Genomic DNA, 17,555 nt, shown 5'->3' with positions numbered 1-17,555 from the left:
CATCGGATTTGTGATTATTTAAGGATTTCTTATTTACCGATTCGGTATTTAGGGGTTTCGGTGTCAGCTAATCGCAACTTAAGGAATCGGTAACTGGTTTCCATTATTTCTACCGATTCCTTATTTGCAATGGCGTTTGGTGTTACCTACAGTGCACATGGCTAAATACCAGACGGTAACGTTGAAATTCTGCGAATTTCGACGTTACCGACCGGCATTTAGCCACTTACATCTGGCCCAAGGTCTCCAGAGCCTTTAGGCTGGGAAAAGAAAATTGCCTAGAAATACCATTTCCTTAGTATTTATAAAAAATCTGATTTCACCAATGAATTGGGTATTTAATAAATATTATAAATAGTACAAGAGATGAAACTTCTAGAGTTTCCTAGCCAAATATAGCATTATTAAATTTAAGAGAAGTTGTATTCTGTACAACTTCATTAGTACATCTATCTATCTCTCACGGTACTGCAAATTCCAAATTTTAAACATTCTGAGACCGATCTGATGGCCGGCTGTGACGTCCACAGAAATGTTGTGGACACCGGTCCACATGTTTTGAATTTTAGAAAATCTTGAGGTACAGGGGAAAGAGAAGGGGTACCTTGGCCCCCTGATGCTTGTGGAGAGGCCATTGAGGCTGCTCCACAAGCATCAGGGGGCCATGGTAATATGAAAAAAAGAATGTGTCCTGGGTCCTCCAGTACCCACCGAGGCCTTCCCAGGATGTTCAGTGGGACACGTGCCAAAACCAGTGTGGCCATTCCTTTAGGTCCTGGGGGAGTACCTCGGGGTTCAGTGGGACAGTACAAGTGTTTAAAAACAAAGCTTTCTTTGCCCTTGTACCATGCCCGTGAGATTTGTGCGACTGTGGGAAGTTGGCCAGCAACAGGGTTAGCCAACCTAACACCATGCACAGATGAAGGCCATGCACATCGGGCCCTGCCATCACCCCCATGCTGTGCACAATGGGGGGCTGACTGCCCGAGGCTTTGGTTAGAAAATAGGTCTGAACGCAGGCCAGGCAGTGCATTCAACCCCCACGGCCCAAGGTCTAAATGTATGCACAGTGAAGAAACTGGGTAAATGTCATCACAAAACTCCAGAAATTCACTGTAACAAATATGTTTATAGTGGCAGTATAGTTAAATCTTTCATTAATATCTTACTTTATCTTACTTTACCTTAAATAAATCTCATAAAATCATGGCAAAAAACAAAGGTTACATCAAATTTATAGTTAGGTAAAGTACAAAGCATTTTACCTTATGTAAAAAAAAATAGAAATTCACTGAACATAAAAAATGTGAAGTGCGTAGCCTTGAGGGTTTGTGCAACTGCAGGATGTTTGCCATTAATAGCGTGTTGGCCAGCCCCACACCATGCACAGCGTAAAGCCTTGCACAGCAGAGGCTTAGCCGCTTATGTGGGGTTGTTTTTCACTCCTGTTGCCAAGCACAGCAGGGGTCTGGTGGCATGTGTGGGCGTTTTGAGATGTGATCAGTAATTAATTCAATGATGTCATAAAACGTCATGAGTTAGGTCTTAAGCAGTGCATGTGGAGAGCACAAGTTATAGTTAGCTCAATAAACTATAATTGGTGAATTTTTTTGTGTATAAAAAAAGCATTCGTTTTTATAAATTTACAGGCCAAACTATGAAGTCACTTTAACATTTAAATTTTAATAGTCAGTGGAAAAATATAAATATATATATATTTGCATTTATTATTTTGCAATGCTAGCATGACATATGAAAGCTGGGGTGATTCGCAGCTTCAGTCAGCATGGTAAAGCATGAATTTCATGAAAATGCCCTTTTTCATTTACAGATCTGTGCAAAGAAAACACCTGGAGAACGCAACATGACCTCCTTGACATCTCTGGTAATAGTACTTTCCTGTTCTAGTATATTCAAAAGTATATTTATTTAATCATAATATTGTAGAAGCAATATGTGAATTAGAAATGAACTACATCTTTATTATATTAGCATGGCGTTGAGTTCTCATAATATTCCATAATGTTTCGGCTATTCACAATACGCATTTAAAAATAAACTTGTGTATACTATGTATTGCACCTCATGTCACTATGCTACTGGTTAAATATTCAGAAAATCGTGGAAAGAGTGAGTCTGAATTCCATGATGAATGTTTTTAAGTCCTGAAGAGTCTGCATTCTGCCTGTATTGCTAAACAATGTAACATCATCCCTTACAAATCACTATGATAGGGATGCAATTAGATCCAGTGTTGTGCTATGGAGAATAATATACTCCTACAGTATAGTTTAACAACAGTGCAGATCAGAAAATAGTGTTCTAACCCTGTAGAGAAACATGGCAGAATGTGAATGAAAAAGTACTTATAATTGGTGATATGACAATAATTATGGAATGTATAATGTAGAAACATTCAAAGCAAATATCCTATGTAACCAGCATTTTGGGGCAAACAATTGTTAATGAACTGGTCCCAGAAACTGGTCCCAGGATGCTCGTTCCTGGTCCAGGGAAGACATGGCTTGGCTGTTCGGGCTGGACTGTTCCCATGAGGCACAGGGTCAGACGTATTTGCATATGTCCATGTCTGAACTCGGGTGGCGGAGGGAGCTAAAGAATGATGATGGATTAAACCCTGATCAGTTGACTTGGGGTGACTACTTGCAATGTTCAATACTCTGTCCATCATCCCCTTTAGTTTTGCTTTGTTTGCCCTAAATTGGCAGGGTAAGCCCAGACGTGGGGCCCTTGCTCACCTTGCCACTGGGTTCAAGCAAGCCTGGCTGATGATGGCTGATTAGCCAGAAACCGGTCCTAGGATGCTTGTTTCCGGTCCAGGGAAGACATGGCCTGGCAGTTTCGGGTGGGCTGTTTCCATAAGGCACAGGGTCAAACTGCTTTGCATATGGCGATGTCTGAACTGGGGTGGTGGAGTGAACTAAAGAATGATGATGGATCAAACCCAGATCTGTTGACTGGGGTGAGTGTTTGGTTTGCTCAAGCGCTCTATCCATCATCCTCTTTGGTATCGCTTTGTTCGCCCTAAGTTGGCAGGGTATGCCCAGACGTGTGTCCCTTGATCACTTTGCCACTGGATTCAAGATAGTCTGGCTGATCAGGATTATGAACCCGAAACCGGACCCAGGATTCCTGTCCAGGGAAGACATTGCTTGGCAGTTCAGGCAGGACTGTTCCCATGAGGCTCAGGGTCAGACTGATTTGCACATGGCTATGTCTCAAATGGGGTGGTGGAGTGAGCTAAAGAATGATGATGGATTAAACCCAGATCAGTTGACTGGGACAGAGTGTTTGATTTGCTCCAGCGCTCCGTCCACCATCCCCTTTGGTATTGCTTTTCTCCATCTTAACATACGAATTCATCTTTTAGGTTAGCTGGTCTGGTTATTTGGGATCTAGACACTCCCCTTATCAAACAATACCCAACTGCTGCGAAACCTGTAACAATACAAGGTATCCTGATCCCTCCACTCAAGGGATGCCTAATTTGGGTGTCTCGGGGGCCGATTCATAGAACTAACTTAAGACAAAATCCTAAACTTACTACCATTTTGGTGCTCATAGATGGCACTTACTCATTTTGGTATTCACAGAAGGCACTTACTCAGTTCGGTATTCACAGAAGTTAAGAGTCCTAACTTTAGGACTCTTAAATGCCCTCTGTGAATACCGAAAGTCTTAAAGTTAGGATTTTTCTCAGTGTAGGAACAGTAAAGTTAGGACTCCTAACTTTAGGACTCCCAAATGCCTTGTGTGAATACCGAAAGTCTTAAAGTTAGGATTTTTCTCAGTTTAGGAGTCCAAAGTTACGAGTTTGATCTTAAAGATGCCCCCTGAAAAACGACCTAACGCCAGCTGCCACCAACAGACATGTTGCTGGACCCATGGGTCTAGAGCCTCCCGCTCCTAAAACAAAACACGTCCTGGATAGAGGTGCCAAGCCTCCTCCCCCAGAATAGAGAGGGTCCATGAAGGGGAAGCTTCAAAGGCTTGCCGCCTTTTTGAATGGGCACAGCCATTTGCTGCTCACAGCAAATGTCCCCCACCTTTGCTGACCCCCACTTTGAGTAGGAGAATCTGTAGGAAAACCAAGGTCTGCCCATCTTTGCCAACCCCACACCTCAGGTGGGGGAGGCGATGTGAAGCACAACTCTGTCCCCACAATCTCGAAGACGGGGGGACCCACCCAACCATCAACCAGCCAATCAATCAATCAATCAATTAATCAGGGAATTGTAGGCACGCTACCCACCTAGGAGGGTCTAAAGGCACTGGCAGGACTGCCAGGTTTTGAGAGCCGTCCTGGAGGTGTACAGGGAGTGGGTGCATCTGATGTCGATCAGGAGCTTGTCCCAGGTCTTGGCCGCAATGTAGGGGAAAGCTGTTTTCACTGTTCTGGCTCTGCGAATGCATGTACTTTTGGCAAGGAGGAGGTTGTCAGATCGGAGGTTTCTCTTGGGTACATGGAAGGTAATTCTCTCATTGAGGTATTGGGGTCCCATGTTGTGGAGGAATTTGTAGGCGTGGGTGAGTATCTTGAAAGTGACTTTCTTCTCGACAGGGAGCCAATGGAGATTTTGGAGGTGTTGGCTGATGTGCTTGTGTTGAGGGATTTCGAGGACGAGTCTTGCTATGGTGTTCTATTGTGTCTGGAGCTTGCGAGGTAGAGACTTGTTGATGCCGGCGTAGAGGGCATTTCCATCGTGAAGTCTGCTGGCTATGAGTGCATGGGTGACTGTCTTCCTTGACTCGGAGGCTATCCACTTGAAAGTCTTGCGGAGAATGCAGAGGGCGGTGAACCAGCCGGAAGCGACTGCGTTGACCTGTCGATTCATGGAGATGGAGGAGCCGAGTAAAATGCTGAGGGTTCTGATGTGCTCTGTGGGGGTTAGAGGGCTGCCGAGGGCAGTGGGCCACCAGGTGTTGTCCCATGCTGATTGGGTGGTTCTGACGACGAGGACTTCTGTCTTCTCTGAGGTGCGCTTCAGGCAGCTGTTGCCCATCCAGGATGCAACGTCCTGCATTGCTTCCTGGAAGTTGAGTCTGGTGGTGGTGGTGTCATTGGTGAGGAAAAGGATGAGCTGGGTGTTTTTGGCATAGGATACCATGCTGAGGCCGTGCTGTCTGACAATTGTGGCTAGGAGGGCCATATCGATGTTGAAAAAGGTTGGGCTGAGTGATTATCCCTGGGGTACTCTGCAGTTGATTTCCATGGGTTCGGATTGGAAGGGTGTCAGTCTGATCCTTTGGCTTCTGCCGGTGGGGGACCAGCTAATCCAGTCGAGGGTGGTTCCTTGTATGCTGGTCTGTAGTAGTCTGGCGGGGAGTGTGCAGTGGAAGACGGTGTTGAAAGATGCTGATAGCTCAAGCAGGATAAGTTCTACAGTGTGGCCTTGGTGAAGGAGGGTGCATAAGTCATTTGTGGCGGTGATTAGGCCGGTCTCGGTGCATATGTTGCAACGGAATCCGGATTGGGAAGGGTTGAGGATGGAGTTGACTTCGATGAACTCTGTTAGTTCTTCTCTGCGACTTTGCCATGAAAGGGAGGAGTGAGATGTGCCGGTAGTTTCTGAGGTCCCTCGGATCTGCTGAGGGCTTCTTAATCAGGTGTCTGACTTCTGGGTGGCATAATGAGGGGTGTAGTCCAAACTTCTGGTGGAAAACCACAGCATGTGTTTATGTATTGAAAATTTCTCAATGTATTGTTAAATAACACCAACATGAATCATATAAATTAAACCATGATTGTCTAATACTTCATAATTGTTCTTCTCATATATTTTTGTTGTTCTCCTAAACACAATGATATTTATGCTTTACATCGAAAACATCAGTTGCATTTAACTCAAATGTTATACACAATCATAAATATTAACAACAAATAAACGTTTCTTTTGTAATCCTGAAAAATACAGCCATGCCCAATGCATTTTGGGATTACACTAATCCCTTCTTCAGGGACAACTGTAAAAACAGAAACACATCCATGAAAACCTAGACATTTTTGTGATAATTTTGTGTCACATATACTTGGAAATATCGTCTCACCAGGGTTGGAAAAGAACTCCTTATATGCATGCTTCCCAAGGCAATACCAAAAGAAATCGGTAAGGAGTGACGTGATGAATGTGCCAAACAATGATTATAAATTCTTGAACTTAGTCGAATGTTGAGAATAAACCGGGACATGCCAAATTGTGAATGTTAGCACATGCGTGTGAACCCGTGCTCAGTGTGCCATTCGCTATTTCTAAAAACTAGTGACAAATTGGAGACAAAATTCAATTGACAACTTACTCTGTGGCTGTAGGCAAAATGAGAACGCAAATACAGAGTTCCCAACGATAATTAGAGGATACCACAAATGTAGAATGAAGTGTCTTTTCATTCTACAGTCGTGTTATCCTCTGATTATCGTTGGAACTCTGTATTTGCATTCTCATTTTTCTCATTTTGCCTACAGTCACAGAGTAAGTTGTCAATTGAGTTTTGCGTCTAGTTTGTCACTAGTTCACACATGCCTAAATGAAATATTTGGTCCTTGGCAGCGTTTTGTTCCCCAAAGCGATTTTAAATCAATGGTGTCTTTCCAATAGTAAATGCCTTTGAGGGCCAGGTGGGAAATGTATGAATCAGAATACATGTATTTTGTTTGGGTCAGCATATTTTGGTGTGCTTGTGAGGGGGCAAGTTTAAAATACCAGGGAACAGGGTCTAAAGAATTATTTCCAGAAACATATGCAAGCAGGTCTATATATGATTTGGAGCTGCCAACTGGTGGAGTCAGACAATGTTTGCATTGTGTATAATTGATACCTGTACCTGGAATAGTAGCTTTGTGTGAATAATGATGTACATAATGATGATATTAGAACATTTCTCCATAATTAGGTACAGTTCTTCACTTTCAAATACAGCTCTGAGAGCAACGGGTAATCATTTTTCCATCCCAATAGTCAGAAATAAAGGCAAGGGGAATCAAGTCACCCATCGCACCATAAAGACATAAGGAATCTACAGAGTCTCTGTATTTATTTATTTGCGTGTTTATATAGCGCTGTGAATAAACTCCCGTAGGAGTATCTCCGTGCTGATGACAACCGGTAGAGAGACTGATAAAGGAAGCGATGAAGTTAAAATTGTGCTATGGAGCTCCTATAAACCAACAAAGGTGCTTAGCTAGAATGAACTAAACAGAAAAGTTTTCAGGTATTTTCTGAAATGAAGATGGTTATGGCATTGCCTCAATGAGAGCGGGAGTGAATTCCAGAGGTTAGGACCTACCACGGACAAAGCCCTGCCACCTAGCCTAGATTTAGTTATCTTAGGAACGCTCAGTAACAGCTGGTCACTGGATCTAAGGGCACGGGTAGGGACATAAGGAACACATTTACTGGCCAAATACTCTGGTCCCAATTGATTGAGGCCCTTATGAATGATGCAGCAGGTCTTAAACTTCACTCGTTGACGTATTGGCAACCAGTGAAGTTTGTGAAGTAACGGTTTAGAAGCGGATCTGGGTGGTGCATTAAGCACCAACCTAGCTGCTGTATTCTGCACCACCTGCAGACGATCCAAAACCTCCTCATTTGCACCTGCCAAGAGACCGTTACAATAATCAAGGCGGCTGATAACCAGAGCCTGAACTAAGGTTTTCCTATGGGAGTCAGGGAGGAAAGGAAAAATTCTACGGAGGAGACCTATCACGTGGAAACAGGATCCCACAGTAGTATTGACATTTTGCTTCATGGTCAACTCCGGTTCCAATCTAACTCCCAGGTTCTTGATTATTGTTTTGGGCTCAGGAACTGGGCCCAGATCAGAAGGCCACCAATCGGGGGACCATTGGACCCTGGCTTCACCGAAGAGCATCACCCCTGTCTTTCCAACATTAGATTGAAGAAAGTTGGAGGACATCCATCTTGCAACTGCCTTCATCCCATCGGATGTAGAAAGAAAAATATCATATGGGACCTTATCCCAAGGAATTTTGGGACAGTATAAATGTTCACAAGTCTCTTTGCATTTTGTGTGAAGATGGCTGAGGTTTCAGCATCTTTACTAATATCCTGTAGTATAACGCTCCGGGTGATAATGTCCACTTATTAACAAGAAGTAAACAGTTAGAAATCCAATCCAAAAAAGCAGGAAAAGTAATGAGATGGCAATCCTAATATCAATACATGGAGGCATCAGATAGGTGTGTTTCAGCAAATCATGTACACCATGTAGTGAAGAGTGAGAGAATCAGAAGAAAAATCATCAATATCAACAAAGTAAGCAGAAGCAGTCTGTTGAAAAACAGGGTCTTCAGCTGGCAGAAGAAAACTGGTAGACATCTCCAAAGGTGGTTCATTATACGAAACTCTGTTGTTAGAAGTAGCAGTACCAAGCTGCATATGCACATCTGATGTATGGCTAGTATCCGCAGTGGTAACAGGAAACAACAATAGTTTATTCTCCGCCTTCCCCATACAGGGGAAACGACATTGCTGTTGCTCGAAACTTGTAAAGAGATATCCTTCAGTATAGAGAGACAAGTCAGGCCTACTGTGCAGAATTGCCCATATGATGCAATTTTACCTGATTAATTGGGACAGGTCATTTGTCTATACAACCAGCAAGTGGTGGCAAAAGCATTGTTCTTATACCCTAAATGCTGAGGACTGGCACCGCTGAATGGCATGATGAGCCAAACTCCTTCTTGACTACTATATTCACTCTGACTAGATCTAGATCTCCCAATTTAGGAATCCAGCCGGAAGTGCTGGTTGCTCCTTCACTCCATCTACTCATTTTATTTTTGGAGTTTTATATAAGGTCAACAAGACCCTTTCGGATGACAGAGCCCTTTACAATAAGACAAAACAAAGGAAATTAAAATGTGAACTGTGGTAATGTACAAAGCATGGTATAGGTGCTGCTTGGATATGAATTTACCTTAAAGAAATGAAAAGACAAGAGGCATTTGTAAAAACAGGGATAAGTTGGTTTAATTTAAAGCCGCGGCTGGGAGAGCCCCGACAGAATGTGTCTCAGAAAAGTCTCTTGGTGTACAACGTTTTTACTGGTATTATATACATCTCATAAGGTACAATAAATTGATTTCTGCAATCCTGAAAAGCATCTCAGTCATAAATTAACAGGCTCATGCATCATCAGATAAGGACACAGATGGCTCTTGACTTCTGGGAGAGCAAGTGTGGGCCAGTGTGTATGTGTCCAGATGTCCAGCATGAAGAGCGCTTGATCTGTATGTCCTTATTGGCTGAGTGTTTCTGTGGTATCTAGCTTTGTGGTATTTTTGGGGAAAGCTTTGGTCCAAAGTGTTCTATTTGGGCCAATTGCCTTGGACCTGTTTGTGGTGCAAATATCTATCTGTGGGATCGAGCAGAGTTTTCCCTGGGTGTGCGTTTGTCTTTGGGTTACGGGAGAACCCACCTGTGACATGTCATTCAATAGGCGTGGGTGTGGTTCACAAGGCCTGTCTGACCAGGTATCTCTGGCTCAGGGTTGGTGGAAAAGTTCCCTTAAGTAACTCCAATGGCAATGATGCAAGTTCACTTGAACTATGGCAGTCACTGGTATATTTTTCATTGACATTCTCAACCTTGTGTTTATGGCATACATTGACATTGCTTTTAATGGAATTGCTGTTATTGGGCCTGCATGTATCATGGCATTCGTTGACATCGAAATTACACCCATTCCAAAAAGGGTAAGAGGAGCAATAGTTGAAAATGTATATGGTAAGGGAGGAAATGGGAACAAAAGGTCACACATGATACTCGTTTGGACAAAACAGATGAGCAAGATCTTCTTGGGTGACAGAGCGCTGTACAAGAAAGGCCAAAGGAGAATATGATGCAAACTGTGGCAATGTGCAAAGCATGTTGTAGGGCATGAAGAACAATAATTACAGGTACTTACAAAGATAAATGGTAAGAGTGAATGGGTGGTGGAGAAGGTCCTCCCTATAGAACAAGCAGGTTTAAGGAAAAATCACTCTACCCTGGATAACATCTCCTTGTTGAAAATAATTGAGGAGAAATACACAATTCTTTGTTGGTGTAACGTATAAATAGTCTTCATAGATTTTTCAACGGCCTTTGATAAGGTAGACCGGCCATTATTATGGAGAAAATTATACAAAATGGGAGTGCCCTCTCCTCTGCTAACTAAATATTGCCCTACATTCTCAAACATGGTGCTAGGTATTAATGGGAGGAAATCGGTAATACCAATAGAAAATGGTCTGAAGCAAGGCTGTTTATAAGCACAGCTGCTTTTCTTCTTATTTATAGCAGATTTACCAGAATGTTTTTCTCATTTGAGAGCAATGCACCAAAGATAGGCAGCTGTTCTCTTGCATGCCTCCTGTAGACGATATAGCAGTAATGGAACTAACCCGTAATTGACTGAATAAAAAAGCTAATATCTTTACAGAAATAAACAGTGGCACACGTCTTGAACATAAATGTTTCAAAAAGCTAAATTTTAATCATGAAATGTAACAAAAGTAGAAAATGTTGTAAGTTTAAGTGGAAATTCGGTCATGAAAATTTGGAGATGGTAAATTTTTTTCTCTATGTAGAGAAATTATTATGAAGAATAAAGTGGCATCTCATGCAAATGGCTTGCTTATGTTTTATAGTGCAATGGGTCAAAGGCATATTTTACATCAGCTTAGTGTTTTTAAAGCAAAATTCCCTCCGACTTTGCATTATGCCATTGAATTAATTATCTGTAATGGGCTGGAGTTTTTTTAGATACAATTGAAGGCCAGATTTTACTTAAATGATGTCATTTTAATGATCTCATCCCAATAGCTGCTATCAGATTAGAATTTGGCTTGACAAGCTCCTATTTCCAAGGTTTCTCCAGGATTCGGCATTTGGGATATCAGTTAAAAAATAGTGAGTCATATACATAAAGAGGTTTCGTGTGCCAATACATGTTTGGTGGTATAATAGGTGAATATTCCCTCTCTCATGACTTTTTTCTGGCACTAAAAGTCTTCTGTGCACATGAAAAATCAGTGTTCGCCCTCTCACTTTTAGAATTTAAATACTTTAAAAAAATACATGTGGTAAGATCAGCTGTAATAGAGATATTACATTTTACAATTCTAAAGAGAGGTTAAAGTTAATAGCCAGATCAAATAATTGAGAAAACCTCAGAAATATTTGTCTTGGAACCTAGAGCATGGAATTTGACAATGACTTACCCTATGTTGCATGAACCTTTTACCTTTAAATGACTCAACAGCAAACTGGTCTTATTGCATGAAAAATGGAAAAATCTGTAACTTTTGTGGGATAAGCGTTCAGAACCTGGATCATATCTTGTTTGTATGTCCAGCATTGGTTTGGAGTCGTCTTTGTTGGCTCCGACTGATGTATTTACAAAACTGCATTAGAAATGTAACTTCAGCCTGTGACTTTCTCTTTTGCCCAAAGAATGAAGCAGTCTGTGTAAAACTGTTCAACTTTTTTAAGGAGCTTATGAATATATAGTTCAACTATTTACATACCCTTTTAAATGAGTTCTCCTTTTAGACACATGGCTCTCCATTCAATTGCACTCTTAATTCCTGGGACTTGGTCTCTTTTATAGGAGTCTTACTACTCTTTTTCCCTTTTGGATTGTATTTTGCACATGTATTGGTCGCTATTCAACTGTACTTTGCACAATCGGGATATGTTGTACTCCCACACTCTTGCTGCTATTTTAAATCTTGATTTTCTAAAGAAAAAGTATACGTTGAGGTATAATGTTTTAGAAAGTTGCATGTCAAGTTGCTGCTATTTAATATGCTTTTTGCACAACATTAGGTTATATTTAGTTTTTGGATTCTGTGGTTAAAGGAAAATGTATTGTTTATTCAAAAATACTGTTTCACAACACTTTTCTGTTTTTTACCAAGCAACTGTTATGTTGTACATTATTTTAAACTGAATCTATCCCAAAGCTATTATTGTTTAGTATGGACCTAAACTTGTGCTACTTAGTTTGGTAGATGATTTGCATTTAACATGTCGTTGCTGTTTGTGGACCTTAATGTTGAGAACTTTTATTTTTATCTCGCTCATTAGGGTAATTGACAATATCTATTTAGGCTATGTAAGGGAAAATCTAAGACCTGTTATGAAAGGTTTCGATATTTAATAATGGACTGAGAAATTAATTTTTCTTATGTTTTAGTACATTTACTATGTAATAATTGTATGTATATTTTATGTGGAACTCATTGGAGATCCAAATCTTTAATAAATATTGAATTGAATTGGACAAGCACAGAGAAAGACGGTACAATTACCTCCTCTCCTTGTTAGGCTCTTCTTTCAAACTCCGGTGTCCAATCGTTCTGCATCAAGAGAATATCATAGTGTCAATGTCAAGTGTTAAACCATGAAGGTAAAATCTGCACACCCAATAATAATAACATTCACCCTTGTAAAGAATGGAATTCAAAGAGAGATTTACTATAGTGGGGTATCCTGTTAAATGTTCAGCTTGAACAACCCACAGACAAAACTTGGTCCCTCCTAAAATGCTGAGGATGATTTATCCCTAACACTATAGACATCTCCATTTAAAAGGTGAATAGGGTACCTCACAACCGAATTACACAGGAGACCCGTCAAATATTTGTCTGACCTAAAAACATTGGTGGTGCCATGTTATACGTTTCCCACTAAAAAGGTAGGACTGTATATTACAATGACAGAACTTCAGAATGTTGTGACTGAGTCCACCTACACAATTAGAGAATGTTGGCATAATTCCTAGTTAGCTCACAATGTCTCACCGGACCCCTAACCTTCCTGGGACAGGTGATTTTACCTCAACCATGGAACTCAGATCGCCAAGGGAACCGTGGAAACAGATCTTACCCCTTTCATTGTTTACCTATGCATTGCCGTTGCAAACACAGGAAAAATATAAATAATGTTTTCAAAACATTTATTGAAACAATCGTGTTCTTGCACAGAAAGAATGATCTGCGATTATTAGACAGATAAAACAAAACAATGCAGCTAGCATTATGAACATGTTGAAAAGAATAACTTGTCCAACCATGGCTGCCATAGTTCTATATATTGCTACCTATAACTATCCATACTCTGCAAACAAAGTGGTTGTACTTGATGCCCATTCTCTTATGCTAGCCTAAGCCGCCATACCTGGATGACTGGGACATTGATCTAGCCTGAAGTAGGATAGGCATACCTTCACTGCGGAAGATCAGCGTCAGCAGAGCTGCATGTCGGACACAGGATTCGTTCCAGGACAATTGTGGCCAGAGTCCTGTGCTGACCTGTAAAAAGGCACTGCACTGCTTATACAATAATAACCATTTCAGTGAGAAAGGCTTTCTAAAAACAATCAACATGTACATTTTCTCAGAATAATATTGTGCAAGCATAAACCTATGAAATACCATTGCTAAAACCATGCCAGCCTAAAACATTTAAAATTTACCATAAAAAATGGAAAACCAAATTGGGCCCAAAAAGGTCTTGCGAGATGTGCTCTATGAGCCAGAGAAGTTTCTATGGATTATCTTGGAAGCTGTGACTGAGATGCAGCCCTTCTGATTCCAATCTCTATCCTGCAAAGGATGGCGATCTGGTTTACACCAGACTGGCTACCTGATACATCATATACACAGGGGCGGCTGTAGGCTCATGGCGGCCCTGGGCAGGGAGCGCAGGTAGGGGGCCCCAGAAGAGGGGGTCTGGGCAGAGCGCGGAGGCCAATGAAGAGGGGGACGGGGGGTAAGGGTGTTTGGAAGTGGAACAGAACCAACATTTTAGGTCAGGTACTTATTTATTGGTCTTCCGAGTAGCTCTTACTTGTGCCCAGAAACTAGACACTTTATATGGAGACGTCTATAGTTTTAGGGATTAAGTCTCCTCAGCTAAGGAGGAAACTGTACTTTTGTCTTTAGGACAACCCCAGTATAGTATTTTCCTTCTTTGTATTCCATTCACTAAATATGGTGCAAGAGCACCAGTGATAATTCCACTTAATTGCAGACATGCAGCAACCTAAATGTTACAACACCACGGGATCTCTCTCACAGAGCATGATGTTAACTTCATGATAAAGACACATGAATCATACAAAACAGAAGTATTCATGGGTCACATTTTCTGCAGCAGATGCCAACACAAAAACATTTCACACCTACACTGCAGCTGTAACGTCAGACCAATACAAAGCCTATGCAGATTTAAATTACCATTAAGATCCCAGGAACAATCAAATTTGTTCCAAAGCACCCACCACATTTACGAAACAATGTTAGACTGGGTCCTCCCAGCAATGAGGGAGCCACCTGGCCAGTCCTAGCCGGCTATACACCATATCGAACAATAGGTCCATTAAAAGCGGTAGAGCTCTGTCCTCTATATTCAGGTCTAGTCAGACTAAACATAAGTCTAACACAGTTTGTTATTTGAACAATACCAGCAACCCCAGCGAGGGCTGTTTGAGCTGTCCAGTCACATATGGCATTGTCTGCAAATATTCCAGTGACTATTAATGCAATTATGCATAAAGTTCCCACCAGATGGGAGGAAATTCCGTCCCGGATTGCCCAAGAAACAAACCCGCTTAAAGCAGTATTTACCTACACAGTTCCCAAGACAAACAGAGAATTCTCACAATGTGCCTGCTACTGGGAATGGTTCCCCTAGTAGATGAATGTGCCACATGACACACAATTTCTGCTGTAATATATACCATAGCACAAGGGACACCATCAATAGCTGTTTTTCATGAAGTGCTCAATCAGATTCATAATGAATACAGGGCTGCCCCTGCCCTAGACATGGGTACAAAACATTTTGGAAACTATGTCACAGTTGCCCTAATTATGTAACATTAAAGGGAAGTAGCAGCTTTGGGAGTACACCAACACAAGTTCCGTTAGCAGAACAGGTGCGCGAATTGCCAAAAATTATTGCTGGAACCTATACATCTCTAGGCCAAGAACATTCGGGAGCCAGACTAAACAAGCCGCAACCTAAGCGTAATTCCCAAAAGGATGACTCAAACAGGAACCTGAGTATTCTGCTGGTATAAACAAAAAATAAAGAAAAAACTAAAACACAGGGAGGATCTCCCTAACTGGAGTCCATTGAATAGCGCTATAACTTGCGTAATCATGAAACACTTAAACAGCCTGATAGATATCAGTATACTGAAACACATTCTTCCTAATCCTTTCAGGACTCACCCAACGAACGCTCAGACAGAGGAGCATGATCAGAGTGCAGACCATGAAAGAGAAAGAGAAACTTCCATAACAAAACCCTCAAATCAAAAAGAAGAAAGTGGCATGTATTTTCATTAAATATACCATCCATACTGAGGACACTTCTTCGGAAAAAGGAGTGGGCACAGACATTGGAATAAAATGCGACAGAGGTTACAATAGTTTGCCAGACTCCTCCAGATTTTCAGGTGGTGGGAGCAATTAAATGAGAAACACCAAATCAGCAGGTTAGATCTCAAGATAGAATATTTGATTTGGACATCCGTTGAGGGTGATATACTACGTATCATTATAGCAATTTTGAGGGGAAATGTAACCCTTACCTATGGCATTCTCTTGGCTGAAAGGGATTTTTTCAAATAGTCCTACAAGGAGAAGATGTAATAATAATTTCTTTCTCTGTCCTTGTTTCTGAAGAAGTAAAACAAGTGTATGCCATTAAGTGGGCTCTTGCACAAGCCCCAGAATTATACCGCAACCATGTAGGCTGGAATAAAAATTCACCCTACCACATAATACCAATAAGGTCCAGTCTGCCAGTGCGTCCTTATTACCCACTTAAACTAAACACCCAGTTAGAGAAATTCAGACACAACTAGAATATCAAGGGATCATTGAGCCTTGTATAGCATCAATGAACAATCTATGTTCCCAGGACTGACACCGGACCATTCACCCAGCTTATTCTTAAACTACGGACATTTAAACAGTCGCACGCACATTTGCAGCACAGAATGCACACAGCACAGCATTAATGAACAACATAGTTTGCAAAATTTACAAAATACTTATGGACATTTCAAATAGCTTTTGCTAACAAAACATAGTGTGTGGAAGAGATGTAACCTCATTCACCGTATTTGGGTCTCTGAAAAGATTCTGTGGACTCCCTCATGGGTATAAGTACAGCCCTGGTCTGTTTTCTGCTGGAGTAACATGAAATGTGCATGAAATTGTCTCAGAAGCATTGTCCAATGTCAATGACAGATAACTCACGGATGATGACTTTTTGGAATTTGCTGACCAAGGCTACAAATTCAACTCCTAAAAAATTAAAACGGCCTATCTCTGTGTCCTATATGGGCTATCAAATAAGGCAAAAGCTTAGCAGCAGATTTCTTGGAGAATGGTGCACTCCTACAGCCACCAAATACAATTAAAAAGTTCCAATCACTTTTCCGCTTTCTCAACTTTGGAAGAACATCTATACAAGATTATTTATAATGGGTGAAACCAGTTTATGACTTAATAGGTCCAGACTTCTCAAGCATACCTTGGACAATGGAACACACACAGGTTCTGAGAACACTGCGAACAGACATGCTTGCATTCGTTCATTCACACACTTGTGTCAACATCACAAAGTTGGTGATCCGTATATTTGTGGGGACGGCTACACATAGGTCACTTTCATCAAAGGTGATGCTGTCCCAATGACATAAAATTTACATTTATATTCACATGCTGAAATCCGTTCGGCCCCTACAGAAAAATTCTGACTGCAGTTCAGACAGCTGTTATAAAGAGAAAATTGTTGGCTCAGTGAAAACTCATAATTGCGCTTGCTCGCATCCCAGCTTTAGAGACTGTCACAAAGGCTAGTGTTCTTAATGTGCAAGACTTACACTCTAGATGGATACAGTGGGAAACCTCCTCAACAGCTGCTAATGTCCAGTTTTTGACCCTACACTTCAAACACAAGAATTCCTCCAGTACAAACAAGAATACCCTGTGCCCAGTGATGTTTACCTCTTGACCAATATGACTTAATTGTCTATACAAATAGTTCAGCCCAGCCAGCTGCCAAACCAAAACAGCAATACTCTAGAGTCATGTGGAATGGAGAGTTCCACCCTCAAAAAACATTACACAATCTCTAGGGGATTACACTGCCCAGCTGGCTAAACTCAAAGCTCTAATTCTGTGACTGGGGAATAAAGATCCTAAATTCCCCACACTCAAAGGCCGTCATGATGTTGGGTGGACTGCCACTGACAGGCTGTCGGTAGCAGTCCATCGGACATGCAGACCATCAGTCCGACTGCCGCATTATGATGTAGGTGGTCTGAGCAATAATGTTGGGGTGAAAGACAGGGTGTAAGATCCCGCCAGGCAGTGGTTGAACTCCTATCCCTACAATGGAGGCAGTGCCTGCCCAGGCACCACCATAGAGATTAGGATATCCTTTTCCAACTGCCTTTTCATGGCATTCCGACCGCCATGAATAGGCAGACAGAAACAGAATTTG

At 41.5% G+C, this 17,555-nt stretch overlaps 1 protein-coding gene across 1 annotated transcript in view; it reads left to right on the top strand.

The window, feature by feature from the left end:
* The window catches only part of LOC147701912 (cytosolic phospholipase A2 gamma-like), a 956,977-nt gene that overhangs the window by 279,040 nt on the left and 660,382 nt on the right, over positions 1-17,555 (top strand). The window contains exon 2 of the mRNA XM_086930542.1: positions 1,832-1,885. Coding sequence (XP_086786668.1) covers positions 1,865-1,885 — 21 coding nt within the window. The 5' untranslated portion in view covers positions 1,832-1,864. The remainder of the gene's footprint in view (positions 1-1,831; positions 1,886-17,555) is intronic.

Source organism: Lissotriton vulgaris, chromosome 7 (assembly GCF_964263255.1).
Source record: "Lissotriton vulgaris chromosome 7, aLisVul1.2, whole genome shotgun sequence".
Taxonomy (NCBI): Eukaryota; Metazoa; Chordata; class Amphibia; order Caudata; family Salamandridae; genus Lissotriton; species Lissotriton vulgaris.
This window is presented reverse-complemented; position numbering and strand designations above follow the sequence as displayed.